General features: G+C 45.0%; 1 protein-coding gene across 1 annotated transcript in view; it reads right to left on the bottom strand.

Annotated features, from left to right (window-relative positions):
- Positions 1-1,399: 1,399 nt before the first annotated feature.
- LOC311369757 (sodium channel protein type 2 subunit alpha-like) overlaps positions 1,400-18,562 on the bottom strand; it is a gene marked incomplete at both ends in the record, with an annotated part of 22,508 nt that continues 5,345 nt past the window's right edge. The window contains 12 exon segments of the mRNA XM_084487965.1: positions 1,400-2,589; positions 4,107-4,377; positions 5,480-5,584; positions 6,918-7,055; positions 7,504-7,557; positions 8,853-9,128; positions 11,131-11,253; positions 11,830-12,003; positions 12,355-12,509; positions 13,183-13,318; positions 16,959-17,519; positions 18,282-18,562. Coding sequence (XP_084344091.1) covers positions 1,400-2,589; positions 4,107-4,377; positions 5,480-5,584; positions 6,918-7,055; positions 7,504-7,557; positions 8,853-9,128; positions 11,131-11,253; positions 11,830-12,003; positions 12,355-12,509; positions 13,183-13,318; positions 16,959-17,519; positions 18,282-18,562 — 3,464 coding nt within the window.

Genomic DNA, 18,562 nt, shown 5'->3' with positions numbered 1-18,562 from the left:
ATGGAACAGACATATGAAGACCTGACACTCACACGGACACCTTACACACGCAAACGCACCACCATCACCACCGCCGCCGCCGCCGTTGCGCATGGATCCACATGAGGAATGAAAAGTGCCGGTAAGTCAAATGCAAGTGCAATTCTGTCTATGCGCCCAGCACACTACTGCTTCATACAATCTAAACCACTGCACCACAACCACTCGCTTTATCAACAGAAACCGAGAACAACAGTGATGATGGCTTACAGACATTTTCAAAAACTCCAAATACCCAATGTGTCATATGGTGTGTTTATAATTGGCCAGCCTTTTACAAATATCAACATTCGGCGATTCCTTTTCCGCACATACTTCATTGGCCCAGAATGATAGTTATAGTCACGAGTGCGTACGGAGAAAAAAAAAAAAAGCGCGAGAGAGAGAAAGAGAGGGACAACGTTTTGCTTCTCTTTTTTTTTCAAGAGGAAGAGGAGACTTCAGTACAATTGTTGTAGGCGCGTGTATGGCGGGAGAAGTCGACGTGAAGATTGGCGTCGTAAAAAAAATGGCGTCCTCCTGATTTCCGTACGTTCCGCCTTCTCTTTCTCTGACACTCAGCGGCTTTGAGCGGGAGGTGACCGGGGCGACAACGAGAGCACAGCAGAGATTCACGCACAATCGCCGGAAAGGCTTGCCGACCGAACACACGGTACTTCAGAATGGCGCTTGTGATTTTGACGTTGCTTTTATATTTAGATATATTAGATATATTCAAATAAAAACAAACACGAAAGGAAAACGAAACAAGAAACCACGAAAGCATTCGTTGAGGTGGCTGTCCCTGCTGCTGGATGTCCCAGTTGCACATGATGTTAAAATTCTGACAATAACTGGCTGATTTCTTCCCTTGGGGGATGGGGACTACAATGCAAAGTATGCTCACATTCTCACAATGGCGCAACAGTGATTAAAAAATAATATTCGTACTTGTAAAATAACTGAAGGATAACTGAAAAAAGAGATTGTTAAGATTCAAGACACTGGATTTCTAGATTAGTAGCAGCGGCACTAGCTACAGACAACTCAACGGTAGCACACGCAGGTGTCTGAAATATGAACATCAACCAGAAGGAGAAAGATTACAAGCGTTTTGCAGACAAAGCCCGTCCCAGCAGCCCTGCTACCACCACCGTCATAATCCCACTCTCTCCCCCCTCTCTGTCTGGGGGTCTTTCCTCTCATGTCGATTGCTCACCAAAGTTTCCCTCGTTTACAAGGTGCCACATGATTGATAGTTGATAGTCAATAAGTCTTTCCAAGCAACGTGATCAAACTCCCTGCCCATTCACAAAGTTATCCTTGTTCGTTTCACGCCCCCCCCCACCCCCCCCCCCCCACCCCCGGGCGGATTCAGCGTCTATTGCCTCCTGCCCCGCGACTCCATCCCCAGGTTCTCTTTCTCCGAGTCCCCCTGCTCGTACTTATCCGACTTGGTCACGCTGTTGTAGGAGGGCGGCGACGCCGTCGACAGCGTGAGCTCCGTTTTGTCCGACCTCTCCGAGCTCTCCTCGGGCCCGCCGGCGACCACCACGTCCTTGTCCGGGTCCCGGCCGCCCACCGCCAGCTGCTCCTTGTACAGCTTGGACGCCCGCTTCATGGCCAGGCGCACGCGGTGGCACCGGAAGGCACGCTGGATCACCCGCGCCGACGTGTCCTCCTGCTTGCGCCGCAGCGTGGACGTGATGGGCTCGTAGGACACCTTGGACGGGTTGGACGCCATGAAGCGCTCCTCCATCTGCCCGCGCAGCACGTCCATCTCGCCGCCCTCGCCCAGCACGCGCTTGGTGAACGCGAAGAGGATGTCCAGGCAGTGGATGCGCTCGCCGCTCACCATGGGCAGGTCCATGCCGATGAGCTGGATCTTGTTGGGCGTGGGCATGCGCAGCGGCGGGTCCAGGGCGTCAGCGAACTCCGAGAGCCGCGCGTACTCGATGAACTGCGTGGCGTCGGGGTCGAAGCGCTCCCACACCTCGTAGAACATCTCGAAGTCGTCCTCGCTCAGCGGCTCGGCGCTCTCCTCCGTGGCCACGCTGAAGTTCTCCAGGATGACGGCGATGTACATGTTGACCACGATCAGGAAGCAGATGATGACGTAGCTGACGAAGAAGAGGATGCCCACCGAGGGGTTGCCGCAGTTGCCCTTGTTGGGGTTGCCCGGGTGCTCCAGCTGGCTGTCGCAGTCGGGCTCGCGCTTGTTCAGGATGGGCGCCAGCAGGCTGTCCCAGCCGGCCGAGGTGGTGATCTGGAACAGGCAGATCATGCTGTTGCCGAAGGTCTCGAAGTTGAACATGTCGTCGATGCCCGACTCGTGCTTGACGTAGGCGAAGTTGGACATGCCGAAGATGGCGTAGATGAACATGACGAGGAAGAGGAGGAGCCCGATGTTGAAGAGGGCCGGCAGGGACATCATCAGGGCGAAGAGGAGCGTGCGGATGCCCTTGGCGCCCTTGATCAGGCGCAGGATGCGGCCGATTCGCGCCAGGCGGATGACGCGGAACAGCGTCGGGGAGACCAGGTACTTCTCAAAGATTTTGGACAGAAACATACCTGCGGAGGAAACGAATGCAGCAGTTCAAGAGTATGTAGTGTGTGTGTGTATATATGTGTGCCTGTGAGGGATGTGAGCTATATTGCCATTTGTTACATGTCCTTCCTTGTTGAGTGATGTTTGATGTTTTTATGTGTTGTGTTTACTTGTACCTAGGGACTGCAGATGTGAATTAGCCGATGCATGAAATGGTTACATGTTTTAATTGCACATGGTCCCTTTCAAATAAAATTTTAATTGAAAATTTAAACGACAGGATGAGCCTATTCAGACAGTACCCGAGGCCTCTGTCTCTAGGGCTGGTCCACAATAATCGATTACTGGAAATTTCCATCACAAGTTTTGCATTTGGATATTAGGACACTTCAAATACTTGGCCAGCACTTGATGCTTGCCGTCCAGTGTGAGAATTGGCAAGATCGACAGAGGCTGACTTTAAACTAACAGGGTGTAATTATGATAATTATACTTAATCAAATGTTTTATTTGAATATAAGTTGAGCTACCTAATAATTGTCCTAAAGTTAAGCCAGCCCTAGCTCTAACCATTCACTTCGGGTCACTGTTCCAATGAACAAACAGTGTTGTTTGACTTCCCGCAAAAAAGTTAATTAGATCAATCTCCCATTCCACAGCCTCTAGCCATCCATGATCTAGACAGTTGCTCGGGATAAAAGGATCGGCTGAACGACTAAATCAATAGTCAACAGCAATGCAATAAGCCACCCTGGAAGCTGGACAAAGAAAATAATGATATACCATACCAACAAATATTCTGGAGTCTCTAAGCTATCCTTTAACCAGCAGCTAATGGCCAGGTTTTCTTTCAACAAGATTCTTTCAAAGTACGCTTTAATAATTATAATAATAATAATAATACTGAAAATAATAAATTAATTAAATGAATAAAAAAGTGGACTCGTGGATTACGGGGTGTGTTCAAGACTTCCACTTTTACAGGAAAAACAAAATGGCCCCTGTAATGGGAAAATAATTATTTATATTCAGATTGTTGCAACTGCCATTTGTTGGTATGTGTCTGTTTCCGGACCCCCTTGGGAGGGTCGAGAGGCCGGGGCTCCAACTGATAATGCACGGCTACGTTGCATTTGCCCATGCTTTGGACTACTGCTTGCGGAGCTCTTGGAGGGACGCAGGGCAAACTCCCATCTGAGGCCTTGGATTATTGTATGATTATTGTTTGTTTGTTTGTTGTGTGTTTGTTTTATGTTATGTGTTATTGTATGTTTACTACTCAATTAAATTAGCCTAATCGTTATAACTTCAGATGACTCTTTATTTTTAAAGGTGACATATTATACCAATTTCAGAACTGCTTGTAATGGCTAATCACACTCACACCTGGTGGTATAATATGTCACCTTTAATAATAATGCTGAAAATAATGAATAAAATAAATGAATCAAAGAAGTAGACTTTGGGATTATGGGGTGCGTTCAAGACTTCCCCTTTCACAGGCAAACAACTAAATGACCCCCTCTTCCTCCCCGCTCACCAACAATGGACAGGATGACCACCACAAAGTCAAAGACGTTCCAGCCGATGGTGAAGTAGTAGTGGCGCAGGGACACCATCTTGAGCACGCACTCGCCCGTGAACAGCACGATGAACACCAGGTTGATCCAGTACAGCACCCAGTCCATGTCCTCGCCCTGGTCGTCCGTCTCCACCATCATGGTCACCATGTTGAGGCAGATGAGGATCATGATGACGATGTCGAAGGCCTGCTTGGTGATGCAGTCGAACACGAATCCCTGGAAGGCGTTCTGAACGAGGCGCGGGGGAAAAGAGAGGGTTGAAGGGTGGCGTGATTGGCCGAAGAACGAAGAAACTGAACGATTAGTCACGTTTTTGTTTTTTTTGGGGGGGGAGGGATTTGTTACTGACTGGAGATTAGCAAGATTCCGATTTTTCTTTTACAATTCAATAGTTGAATAAAGATGTTATAATATCAATTCATCAATTTATCTCAACACATAGGCCTGGCCTAAAGGAAAGAGCAGTTTATATGTTAACTGCTGCCAATGTTGTCTTGGTCATACTATAGAATGATTTATTTCGTGTTTAGTGAATAATACAGAACATGAGGAACTTCATAAAGAAAAAGTGCATACTAAATCGCAATCGCAATATTCGATTATTTCCCCAAATCGTTCAGCCCTAGTGGAGAGACTTGAGTCAATTTCAAAGCAAGCGGAAAAATACTGACCTTGGTTGGCGCTACAACTATGAAGTGTAATTCGTGCTCTGTGTGCTTTGGGTTTAACGGTACCAGGTGCTAACGCCATTGTCCTCAGCCAAACTATAAACGTCCTTGAGCATAAATACACCATATCATCTAAATCTCAGAAACTGCAAGGGCGGAGTTATGCCTAGTGTCTGGTTTTATTACGAACATTTTACCGAAGAGACCTCATTCGCACGAGTGGAAGAGGCTTGCAGAAGGGTGTTTTACTCAAGTGTATTTCTACACTGTGCTGATTTGAAACCTTCACAGACACTTTTACAGTGTACTACCGCTGGTCGAGTTTGTGTTCGCCAGTACGCTCTTACAGATCCCTGCCTCCGGCGACAGGATTGGTCCAAACAAATATGAAGTGACAGAAAGTGAAACGCCCCGTTCGCCCAGATTACAGCTCGTCTGCAGTAATACTTCAGACATGAACCTGAAGATTTGAGCCTTAAGATTTGAATCTAAAGTGTTATTCGTGAGACCATAGGGATTTGTGAGTGTAAGCATCAACCGAGGGCAACGTCAATCGAACATCACATACTTTTTACGATGCCAAGTTCTGCAACAAATACACTTAAGGTTAATACACAATTTCTGCATTGTTCAGGTCTTTTGATCGTGGTGTCCAAGTTTACCGTTGGTCTGGGAATGGGCTTCTGGGGCTTCTTGGAGCCCAGCTTCTTCATGGCGTTGTAGTATTTCTTCTGCTCCTCCGTCATGAAGATATCCTGACCTCCAAAGTAAAGGCGCGAAAAGAACCCACACAGTCTGGTCATAACCATGAACTCAAAACCTCTGAAATGCTGTAAACAGTACAGTGTTATAGAACATTTTAATTTGATTCAGATGTGGCCGAGATTAGAGGCCGTGGGGACTTTGGAGTAGATGCACCGCAAGAAACCACAGAATCACTAAATAATGCAAACAATCCATTACAAATATACAGACTTCACTTTGAAGAAGACAAAAACCACATCCTTCCTCCATTAGGAACATTTAATCAATGAAAGGATCTTTGAAAATAGGAAGTAAATAGGCCGGAAAGACATGACAAGATCACACAACTATATGTGCACTCTCACCAAGTAAACCGGTGTCGGTAGGCCCCTCAACGCTCTACACACACACACACACACACACACCCACACAGCCCGTCTTACAGTGTGGACTCCATTACCTCCCCTTCATCATTGTTAGTAACCGCTGTGACACAGTGTTTGTGTGTGTTTTGTGTGTTTTTTGTGTGTGTACTCGTTTGTGTACTTGTGTGTGTGTGTGTGTGCTAGTTTCTTGTGTGTGCGTGTGCTAGTTTCTTGTGTGTGTGTGTGTTTTGTGTATACTCGTTTTTGTGTGTGCATGTGTGCGTGCGTGGTGTGTGTGCCTGTGTGCGCACATGCGTGCGTCTGCGTGCACGCCTGTGTGTGTGTGCGTGCGTGCGTGTGTGTCAAGTTTGCGCCGGTGACTCATATGGCGACAGTGTTCTAAAATGTCCGTGGCAACCGCAGATTTTCTCCTCCAGGAAAGAAATAATGATGGCTCCTACAGAAGGCTGACATGTTGCCCTCACAGCCCACAGCGGGGGGGGGGGGGGGAGCACCTTGTTCTAGCCCTTATGCCATATATATGATGTATATTTAATGTACCGTGTGATTATATATAATGACCAGACCTTTGTCACCCGCGCGGTTTTGCTAACAACTGCTCTGACAGGCGCCGTTGTCGTCAGCAATAATGTTGCCGCTGGCAACAAAAACTGCTTCTTCTGCTTCTTTTCGGTGGCACACAATTATTTGGATTTGATTTTTTGCAGCCGCCCAATCTATATTAAAAGGTCCCCTGACATGCCACCAGGTGTGGTGTGATTAGCCGTTAGAAGTGGGGGACACCCCCACTTGTGATGTCATGAGGGGCAGATTTCCAAAATGGCTTGTAATGGCTAATCACACCACACCTGGTGGAATGTCACAGGACCTTTAACTGAAACTTTTGATTTCAGACTGAAAACCGACGTGTTGTGACACCAGTAGCAGCATCCGTGGCGGTTAAAAACATGTTTTTTGTAAGTAAACTCATCTTTTTCTTCTGCTGGTTGAAGTTGTCGATGATGACGCCGATGAAGAGGTTGAGGGTGAAGAAGGAGCCGAAGATGATGAAGATGACGAAGTAGAGGTACATGTAGAGGTTCACCTCGTACTCCGGTTGGTCCTCCAACTACAGCCAGGACCCATGTTGAAATTTACTCAAATTATACATTTTATTCAGAGATATATTCAAATGTAAGTGTATGTAAATGTAATTTACATACACTTTTTTACATACAAATGTAAATGTAATTTAAATGTAAATTGAGTTTAGAGATACTCATTGAAAAATGATAAATATATTTCGTTCAACAAATGTCAACATGTCGCATTGCTTAAGTATTATTAACACAATGAACACCCAATGTAATGTAAAAACGATATCTTGTCCAAGCAACAGGCCATTGAGCCAATGTCACAGAGGAGCTAATAATCTACTGAGAGGTCAAGTGTGAGATTGCTCTTCATGCCTCTGAGCAGAAGCTTAAACGAGATGCCTTTTGTGTCCCCCACCAAATCAGAGAGAGAGAGAGAGAGAGAGAGAGAGAGAGAGAGAGAGAGAGAGAGAGAGCGCTTACGTTGCGAGAGTCCACAGCAGCGTACATGATGTCCATCCAACCCTTAAACGTTGCCTAGGAGAAGAGAGAACAAGGGGGGGGGGGGGGGGGGGGGGGAGGGAGGGGGGAAGAGTGGTTCTCTCTAGTGATTACCTTCAGGGACTTTATCCTTCTTCATTTAGTAGAATTGTTCTTGCCGACCGCAACTCAACCCATTAGGGGGCTAAGGATTATATTCCCAAGAAAATTGTATTTTCTAAAGTAGATCACTTTGGAGAAACCTCTGGGTGAACTTTACAATAAGGGTTCATAAATAGGGATGGGTCAGAATATTCGATTATTCGATTATTCCTGAGGGTCAGAGTCGATTTTTAACATTTGGACCGTTAACATTTTTTCCCATTCAAATAAACAAGAATTAACGGATGGAACTAATGTTGGTTCTGTAGCACTATTATAATTTTTTTATTATTATATATATTTTTTATTATCATCATGTACAGAAAAACAATATACACAATACACAAGCATAAATATTAATATATATGCATACAACACAAACACTGATCACTGTTAGTTAGCTTGCGTTTAAGATATTAAGTGATTTCTTGCCGATGATCCATGGCTGCCTTTGTGAATGTCGGCACACATCGAATAATCTGAGTTATTCACATCCCTATTCATAAATGAACTGTTAATGAACACTAGTTAATGGAGTAAAAGCATTGACGAACAGTTCATTAAGAGTTAACTAATTGTCTTTCAAATAACTAATGGTGTTCATGTTTACTAATGGTGGTTATGTTAACTAAGTTAATAGTGTTCATGATAACTAAGGTATTAATTCATACATTATTTAGGTACATTATACATTATTTGGGTGTAACGCCTAACCCCTACCCCAATCGCTAACACTACCTATGCTTACTATGCTAATACTATATAATACTGCTTATTACTGCAAAAAACACAAGTTAATGCAGTAATAAGCATTGACTAAGAATTAATTAAGAGTTAAGTAATAGTCAAGCAAACATTAAACTTGTGTTCATTCAGTTAATTAAGAGTAAACTAATCATCTCACAAACACTTAGCTCTCTTTTACAGGTGGTCCTTTTACGCCTATTTCCATCTATACACAGAGATTGAAATGACGTTTAGATTATTTTATTTATTTATTTATTATTTATTTATTCCCAATTTCATCGACATTCAATCTACTTATTTTATATTTACTTAATTTTTTAAAATGTATTTTTATTTTTTTTTTCAAACGTAGTTAAGGTCGGCAGGCGTGCGTCGCTCAGGCCGGGCCGCCCTAAGCTCCGAGGCGCCGCCGGACGGCGCGCACGCGCGTGCGTGAGACTCACCACCTGCAGCAGCGCCAGGTAGCCGGCGCCCACGTTGTCGAAGTTGATCTTGACGTTCTTCCAGCGCGCGCTGTCGTTGACCAGCGCCAGGCACTCGCTGCGGTTGTTGACCACGTGGACGGGGAACACCTCGTTGTCGGTGGTGTTGACGCAGTAGTAGTACTTGCCGGCGAACAGGTTGACGCCCATGATGCTGAAGATGAGCCAGAAGATGAGGCACACCAGCAGCACGTTCATGATGGACGGGATGGCGCCCAGCAGAGCGTTCACCACCACCTGGGAGCGGGTCCGCCCCCCCCCCACCGCCGACACGCCAAGGGAAAGACAACCGTTTAGGGTCATGTGACGCTGTCGTCCTCCTCTCAAACCTGCTTCAGCTGCCATGGTTTGATAGCTTTGAATTGGTTGATCTTTTTTCCAAAAAGTCTGGTTTTGATTATATGTAATTACATTTTTTCACAACCAGAATTTCTGTCGAAGTTGAAATGGCTACTTATACTGAAGGGTTACGTTTCCGGCTTTTGAATTCTGAATTACAGTCGTTAAAAATGTAAGTTACATTTTCACCTGCTTAAAAAGTGTAAACCGTAAGCCTTAAACCATAACCTTAAGACAATCAAATGCCTGTATCTAATGTTATTCGTTCTCACTAGATTCGAGTTACACTTAAACAATCTCTTAGCATCAATATGTTCCTAAATAAGGAGAGTTCAATAAAAAGAGACAGTCGGAAAGAAAGATGACATCACATTTGAGAGATAAAAAAGCAAAAACAGAAAAAAACCTTAGAGGCGGGATGAAGTCACAACATTTTGTTTGACTGTAAATGAAAGAAGACAGAACAACAAAGAAATCAATTACAGATCCAAGAGCACCACACAAGCAGAGTTAGAAAAAACTACAACAACTATATACAGTCATAAATTATTCCATTGACACAATGTGGAGAGATGCATGCAGAGAGAGGGGAAAAAAGCATTTCAACCAGAGGGGGAAGAATAATTGACACAGCTACAAGGCATGCAATCTAGGTATCCTACAGGAGCCCTCAAGGCTGACAGCACTGCATATTAGGAAACATGCAAATGCACAAAACACAAAAGGAAAACATCTTCATTATTTTGACCACAACACACTACAACGTAAGAAAACATGCAAATAGACCAAACAAGCAAATAAAGAAATAACTTAATTTGACAACACACTGCAACGTAAGAAAACATGCAAATAGACCCAACAAGCTAATTAAGAGAACATCTTCATATATTCAACAGATGTGCAGCATTTAGAAAGCGCACTGCGAATTCAGACAACGCAACCCGATCCAGACACACATTACAGAAACTGGTGCAATTACAGCCAACAATAGCGGAGGAGTTTCCAGAGGACACTTAAGTGATGAACACGTCTGGACCCTGCAATCAAATCTGAATCATGCGATCACAGCGTTCAAATAAACCAAAAAACACTTACATTTCAGCTCATTTCCAACACCACTGACGGATAGCCGACTTCAATAACGCCATGAGTCACAAAGCGTGGCTGCCTGAACAAGCCTGACACCTTTGACTGTCCTCTGGACATACTTCCGTTATCATATTTTTCGGGGTATTTGCACGCGTTTCTGTAATTTGTCGTGTTGTCAAATTGATGAAGACGCTGGCTGGATTTGCCTGTGATTTGCAGGTCATTTTTTGGCAGTGCATTGAGCTCTCAGGGCCACCGTAGGATACTCCTCAGAATATGCAAACACAGTAAATGTTTTCGGAGCCCTCGAGCTGCATAAGGAAATGTACTGAATAGCTGCTTCTGGGTAATTGACTCATTAATAGAATTAATCCTATCAATCCTAAAAGTATCTGTTAACGTCCAAGTGGCCAACACACCAACCACTACATTTAGATATTGAATTAGATATTGTTTCATTATGCATGCCAATCCAAAATGAACAGCACGTAATTACACTTGTATCGTATCAGAGAATTCTTGCAATTATACAGCGCATAGAATATATATTTTATTTTTGTACAACTAATACAAATATAAAAAGATTAAAATGCATATGTCTATCATTACGCTCTAATAACGCCAAATCAATGGTCTCAATCTTACATGGTTAATGAATTGCTACCACAAATAATTAGCGTCAATGCTAAAAGTATTTTGACTGAATCCTTATCGACAGTGGAACGGATGCACTCGTACTCGCTACTCGTAGAGAGGCCATTTGGTTGAGCTAGTAGGCCGACCTCCCCATACGTCCCGCCGTGGTACTTACCCTCATGCCCTCGAAGCGGGAAAGGGCCCTCAGGGGTCGAAGGGCCCGCAGTGTTCGCAGAGATTTAATGGTGCTCAGCTCAGAATAGCCCAGTGCGTTAGCCACCAAGCTAACAAGAGACACCTGTTTGAAGACAGGGGAGAGGTGGAAGGGGAGACAGAATAAAACCTGATATAAAGTACGGTCCTATAGGGGTCCCGTATAGTTGTTTTTAGCCAAAACCAAGTTATACATCAAGGGGCCTTTATGAAAACTGCTAGAGAGCTATAGAGGGAATTCAGCCATCACAACTGAAGATGAAAGTGTATTTCGTCAAGGATATTAATATTAGCGATATTATCAAACTGCTGATGCTCAGATTCAATCCGCTACCATTGTTTTTATCTATGGTAAGCTAAAATAAGCCAAGCTCACCTACAGAGATGAACAATTGAGCTAAGCTACAAATTAACTATTCCAACATTAAATGTAGCTAAGCTCTGCTAATATAATATAACCTTAAATAAAATGATACGTGATAATACTTTATTGATCCAAGAGAGGAAATCAGGGCAATAAATAATTACATAAAAAAAAAAAGATAACAATGCAATTGGCGATAAACGCATTTAAAAAAAAAAACAAATACAATAAATATTCAAATGGACCACTGGTGATAGTGCCGGAACAACAAATGTGAACGCTTAGCTTAATACATACGTCGACGATGAGAAAGTCCAGCCAGCACCAGGCGTTGGTGAAGTACTTGACGAAGCCGTATGCCACCCACTTCAACAGCATCTCCAGGATGAACACGTACGTGAAGACCTTGTCCGCAAACTCCAGCATCGTCTTCACTGTCCGCCGCTGCTCAATGTAGATGTCCTCAAAGGCCTGGCCAAAAAAAACAAGCACGTCTTCGGTCAGAAGGTGTGGAACTATTCGGGGGTTGTTGACGCAGAACCCTCGAGAAGGAAGTCAGAAGGAACACCAACCAATGTAGGATAACATGTAGGCATGTTAACAAGTAGCATGTAGCATAACATGTAGGCATCCCTGAGCAAGACGACTGACCAATACCTGCTCCTTAACGACGCGTATCTGAATTCACTACGAATGACACAATAGGAGATAAGGAAGAAGGCGGTCCTAAACTGAGACAATTACCGCCATCCATTTTTCCAAACATGGGCACAAATACTTGTGGACGAACACAAAGACACTTGAAAGCACACAGCAGCTCACCAGGGCTCCACTGCTGAGCAGGATCATGAAGATGATGAATGACTCAAACCAGTTGTGCTCCACGATGATGAAGCAGGTCTTTCTCAAGGTCCACCAGCTCTTCCAGTAGCCTTCCTCCACACTCACCTGGCAACACTGGAACCTGCGCACGCAACCTGCCGCCAAGAAAAATAGAAGCTACAATGTTACAGGTTCTTGAATATTGGGAGGGGAAATTTGGAGAAACTAGCCTGATTGAGCTAGGTTTTTAGAGTATCGAACCGAAAATAATCCCAACCCCTCCCCTTAGGCCACCCAAAAGCCACTCCCCCAAAAAGCCACAAAGCCACTCCCCCAAAACAGGTTAGCTATTAGCTCGCTAGCTTAAGCAATAGGTCTACCTAGCCTCGTGGACAACTCCGGTCGTGCGCAATGAGTGACAGGTTTATTACCGGCATTCGACAGCCACTGATAGATGATTTTTGTTTTCCCTTTTTGTCCAAGAATTTGAATATTTATAACAGTCAAAAATTTCAACAATTATAACCAAAAATTCTTGCGTAGTCTCAACTAATAATAATAATTGTATTGAACACATAGTGTAAAACATTCTGTACACCGCTGGCTTCATTGGACAGTCTCCGCCATCCAATTTATAAATTGAACAAAGGCAATGAGTTACATTGAATCCACTTTATTTTCAATTATCATCTGGAAAATACACCCCAAGTATGTAGCCGTAAGTAAGACGATTCAGCTGCACTGTTCCTCTTTGCAGTACACCCACACTCCCAACCATCCACCTCCCCACCCCCCCCCCCCCCCCCCGGTCTCCCCCTTCCACCTCACCGTCGGTGAAGCAGGCTGCCGGGTCCATGGACTCCTCCGGCTCCATCTCCTCCGACTCGCACCCCTCTCCAGGGGGTCGGATGTCCACCGTGCTCCCCTCAGAGGAGCTCGGGGGCCGGGGCTCGATGTCTAGTTTCTGATCCGGGGCGGAGGGGTAAAGAGGAAGGGAAGGGGGGGAAGGAAAAGACAAAAAAATACAAAATCATAAATCCAGGCCATATCGCAGCCAACCTTCTGAGCTGAAGTGTCACTGGTAATTTATGCCATGTCACGTCATTTACAGTGCCACTTGACATGTTAACCTGCATGTTAGAAACAGCACTAGCTCATAAGAGTTGGTCTCTTTGGTAGGATTCTCATCATTGTTCTCATGTTTCATCTTAATCACATGCAGCGTCGATCAAAAGTACCTACAGGCTTTGATGGTGATTTAGTTTGGTTTTTCTGGGTCAAGTCGGATTAAGGCGCTACCTCTGTGGTCATGCGTGATGGGATGCAGGCCTTGCAGATAAAGCACTGTTGGTACTTCTGAGGAGACCTCTATTTGAGGAGTTGCATGCAGTTTTACCAATGCATTAACAATCCAAGGCTGAAATAGTACAAAGCATAACATGTGCCCAAGTCTTTTCATGTCCGTGGAGAAATGACCCAGGTTTTTTCCAGAATTTAGCCTGTTTCCAAATTTGTGATCACAAGCATATCATTCCAGTCCACATAACCTATGACCTTTCCCGCCCAGAAGAAATACACACTGGACATTCTCCACAATGACATGAAAACACGTGTTCCTTTTTCACATTCCTTCAAAGCATTTTACAGGCTTCATCCATTTGTGTTTACGTGGACGGTGACCACATTAGCTTACCAGCAAAAAACAGTTCTGTGCACTGTTAATAAGACCGCATGTGATCTGGCGCTATTTTGCCTCGTGGGTAAAATATGTTTGATTAGCACTTAATAGTACACAAACCTTAAAGAAATCATAGAGCTGTACTCAGATTATTTCCTCAAGAGTATGGATAATTAAAAATACCTCAAAACTCAAGCTGCTTGGAGCAAAGAGTTTCATTGCCATCTCTGAAATGTTACTGACATCACTCACAACTCATCTATCAAAATAATATTGGTTTGGTTTGTACATCATGCCATCATCTGCATATGGTCACATCAAAAGATATACTTATCAATACCGGTATCTAGTCTGTTTGTGTGTTTCCAAAGTTTAAATGTGGTGCTCTGAAGGCTTATTTATAATTTAAACATCCTCAGAATGCTAAATTATGTTGTAATTATGCTAACAGGCAAAGTTGTGGAACATGTCATCCTAGACAGTGCAGCAGCCCTGATTGCGGTGGGATCCAGCTAATATGGCGTGAGAATGATGGAAGCATGCTTGCTCAGCAATAAATTCTCCACCTACCCACCACTACCAACTCTCCTTCTCTTAAAGGGAAACTGTCACACTCAGCAATTTTCTTAATACTAGACCGTACTGCCTTGCAATATCAACTCTGTTTCGACTGCAAAAAAATTGTATGTCAGCAAATGAAGCAATACTCCCTTGTTTTAGAAAATATGAGTGTGATGGTATTTTATTTGTTGGCTCTGTTCCAGCACTTCAAACAGCTTCTTAGCTACCTATTCACATCGAATCATAAAAACAGATTGCCAGCTATAATACGTTGTTCATTTGTTGCAGCTGTGTTTTGGTGAATTAAACTTTAATTAAAAGGCAAACTTATTTTTAGTTAGAACAATACAAAAAATGGATTACACAGGCTTAGAAACACAGATGATTATATGATTAAAACAAAGTATTTCATCAAAGCCTTTGTGTACATTTTATTTCCATGAAATCGTATCGAAAAGTCCTCTTTATAAAAATACCCATCCTTTAAAAGTACCAACATTATTAGAAGATGAAATGCCATGAAACCCGGTTTGTCCTTCTGATTGACATATCAAATCGGGAAAAATGTTCCTTTTCATGAGAAATCTTTCATCGTTCCATTATTTCTTAAGTATCACGGAAACCGTACAAGTACAAGATGACTATGGTACCAGAACAAAGAATTGTGTCTGATTACAGCCAAATTCATTCCTCTTCTGTCAATTACGTCCCCTTAGTTCAATTTCCCCTCCCTTCATTCTCCTCAATGCTACTCCTATCTGTACTCAACCTCAGTACTGGCTGCCAATCATGTACCAAAACCAATTCATCAAAAAAACAAGCAATGGACTCCAAAAGGAACTGAAATGACAAATAAAAACATGGACATGGATGAGGAGTTAGTCCATCAATGGAGAGAGAGAGAGAGAGAGAGAGAGAGAGAGAGAGAGAGAGAGAGAGAGGGGGGGGGGGAAGAGGGAGAGAGAGAGAGAGAGAGAGAGAGAGAGAGAGAGAGATGGTGGTTTCTGATTCCTACGGTCCAGAACCGTTATGCAGTCTGATGCTCAACCGTGAAGTGTAGAAGAGCACAGCACTGGGTGTGCTGCTGTGAACGGAAGGGTTAGAGGGGGGGGGGGCAGTCATAAGCAAGAGGATGGTAGAGGGGGAGGGGGAGGGGTGTTGTCGGAGGGCAGACCAGGCAAAGAACGGAAAGAAAAATGGGTACTAAAACAAAAAAACGATAAGTCAGACGGTCGTCTGTGATAAAATGGCATAGGCAGTCCTCATAGTTTATGGCAAGGTGCAATAAGGTGCTCTTACAATTGTCCTCTCATTGAAAACCTTGAGAGCGTCTGTGAAACTGCTGCAGTAACAAACGAGGAGGAGGGGGGGAGGGGGGGTTAAACAGGGTAAGTCAGACACACTGAAAGCCCACCATACAACCTGATTTATTTCCAGCTTTCACTTTCACTTTTATCAAGAGAGCCACAGAATAGAGGGGGGGGGGGGGGGGGGGAGGGAGGAAAGAGGGGTGGGGGGTGAGGAGGGTTAGGGTTAGCTACACACATAGGACCACAAATCATGAGGTCGAAATCCTGGCAGCATAGTAAAGATGTTTATATCGGATACAACGAAAAACAGCGCCACCACCACAAGTTTGTGTTTGTCACGGCTCACTTGATGCACGAAAGCACGAGCACGGATACACAACAAAAAGAAAAAATCGAATGGAAAGTCAAAAAAAAAAATGTCCAGTGCATTATTGATCGTAACCCTCAGTGCCACAACGAGCGCTACAAAGAATAATTGAAAGCACTGAGTGGTGTTCCGAGCATGTGGGGCCATCGCTACAATGAGCCTCTGGGGAGTCAGTTCTTAACAGAGGTTACCCAGAGGCCGGTAAAGATCGTTGCGGTAGCTTGCTCCCACATGCCCTCTAAGTCTGATCGCGTTCTGGCTAGCACGGAGCTGGCAATCAGCACAAAAAAAACCATGTAATTAACTGGCAAAGAGATCCGATATTGACATATATTTCATACCGCATTTTATGGAAATGCAATTCTTACAGAATTCCAATTTTTGTTTGATTTGGATTTCAAAATGTGCTTTTTGCTGCCAAATGTGGGCAAACATACACACGTTTAAAAAGTGCTTCAAATTGCCTCAGGATATAGGTCAAGGAATTCATCAACAAACATCAAGAGTAAACCGAAATCACGCAAAACTTCCGAGCCCTTGCACGTCATTTATACGCGTCGTTGGTCATACGTAGGCTGGCTTGCGTTAAACGTCAGCAAATGACACATTTCACAAGAGTGTGAACAGAAAAAAACGACCCCAGCCGTCCACACAGAGCAACCGCCCCCCCCCCCCCCAGTGCTCCTACCTCTTTGCTGCCCTCCACGTCGGACGAGTCGCTGCTGAACTCCTCCGTGTTGGGGTTCTCAAAGTCAGACTCGCCGACCGCGATGGGCACCGTGACCGTCAGGCCCGGGTTGTGAATAAAGGACATGTAATCGCTGTCCTCCACGGGGTACTTCTCCATCGGGCTAATGTCCCCGCCGCCGCCCACCACCCCCACCACCAGGACCCCGCCCCATCCCGGCCGCCCGTTGCCCTCCTTCAGGTACTCCCCGGCGGGGCTGGCCGCCTTGGTGATGACCTCCACCGCCGTGTGGTTGGACGAGATGCAGTTGCCCTTGCCGTTGCTCTGCAGCTCCTCCAGGGTCTTGTTCTCCAGGGGCATGGCCTGGTTCTTGCCGCCGCCGACCCCGTCGAAGCAGATCCTCCGGAAGAACTGGCGCAGGGCGGCCTTGAGGAAGGCGATGCCGCGCTGGATGCGGCCCACGGCGACCTGCAGGTTGTTCATCTCGCTGTCCTCGTCCGTCGCCGCCAGGTTGTCGGCGCTGAAGGAGCTCAGCAGGAGGGCCAGGAAGAGGTTCAGGACCTGGGGAGACGAGGAGTGGGTTTAGCGCCCAGAAGGAGGATCGCTCCAGGTTAGGGCTGAACGATTTGGGGGGGAAATAATCGAATTGCGAGACCAATTGCGATTGCGATTTAGTATGTGATTTTTCTTTTCTAAAGTTCCTTATGTTCTGTATTATTCACTGAACACAAGCAATAAATCATTCTATAGTATGACCAACACAACATTGGAAGCAGTCAACATATAAACTGCTCTTTCCTTTAGGCCAGGCCTTTGTGTTGAGATGAATTGATGCATGAATTGATATTATAACATCTGAAATGTAAAATTTTACTGCAAATCCAGTTCTATTACATCGCAATGTCGGTTTGAATTGGATTAATCGTTCAGCCCTACTCCAGATCCAAACAAGAAGCCGAGTCTAATCGAAAAAGGGCACCCGTTTGACCAAAAGCCTAAAATAAAGTGTGGTGAAAGTCAAGTCTTTACGACTTTTGGTCAAACGGGGGCCATTTTTCAGATTCTACTTGACTACTTGGCTCCTCGAAGTGTACTGAAAGACAATCCTGAGAAGGGGGGGGGGGGTGGAACAGGTACTTTACATCTCAACCCAACCCAAATCCTCGCCACTAGTGAAACTAGTGAAGTCGCTTTGGATAAAAGCGTCTGCTAAATGCCCTAAATGTAAATGCAAACGTAGCGGAAACCAATGACGCACCCTCCGAGTGAACCACCCGCCACAACCGACGGGAGGAAACGGACGAAAGTGAACAAACGACCTACCACCAGGTTGCCGATGACCATGACCATCATGAAGACGACGAGGCACACGCTCTGGCCGTCCACCTCCATGCAGTCCCACATGGTCTCGATCCACTCGCCGCACAGCACGCGGAACACGATGAGGAAGGAGTGGAAGAAGTCGTGCATGTGCCAGCGCGGCAGCTTGCAGTCGGCGTCGATCTTGCACACGCACTCCTTGTAGCTCTTGCCGAAGAGCTGCATGCCCACCACGGCGAAGATGAACACGATGATGGCGAGGACCAGCGTGAGGTTGCCCAGGG

Source organism: Micromesistius poutassou, assembly GCF_964030765.1.
Source record: "Micromesistius poutassou genome assembly, chromosome: 24".
Classification (NCBI taxonomy): Eukaryota; Metazoa; Chordata; class Actinopteri; order Gadiformes; family Gadidae; genus Micromesistius; species Micromesistius poutassou.
This window is presented reverse-complemented; position numbering and strand designations above follow the sequence as displayed.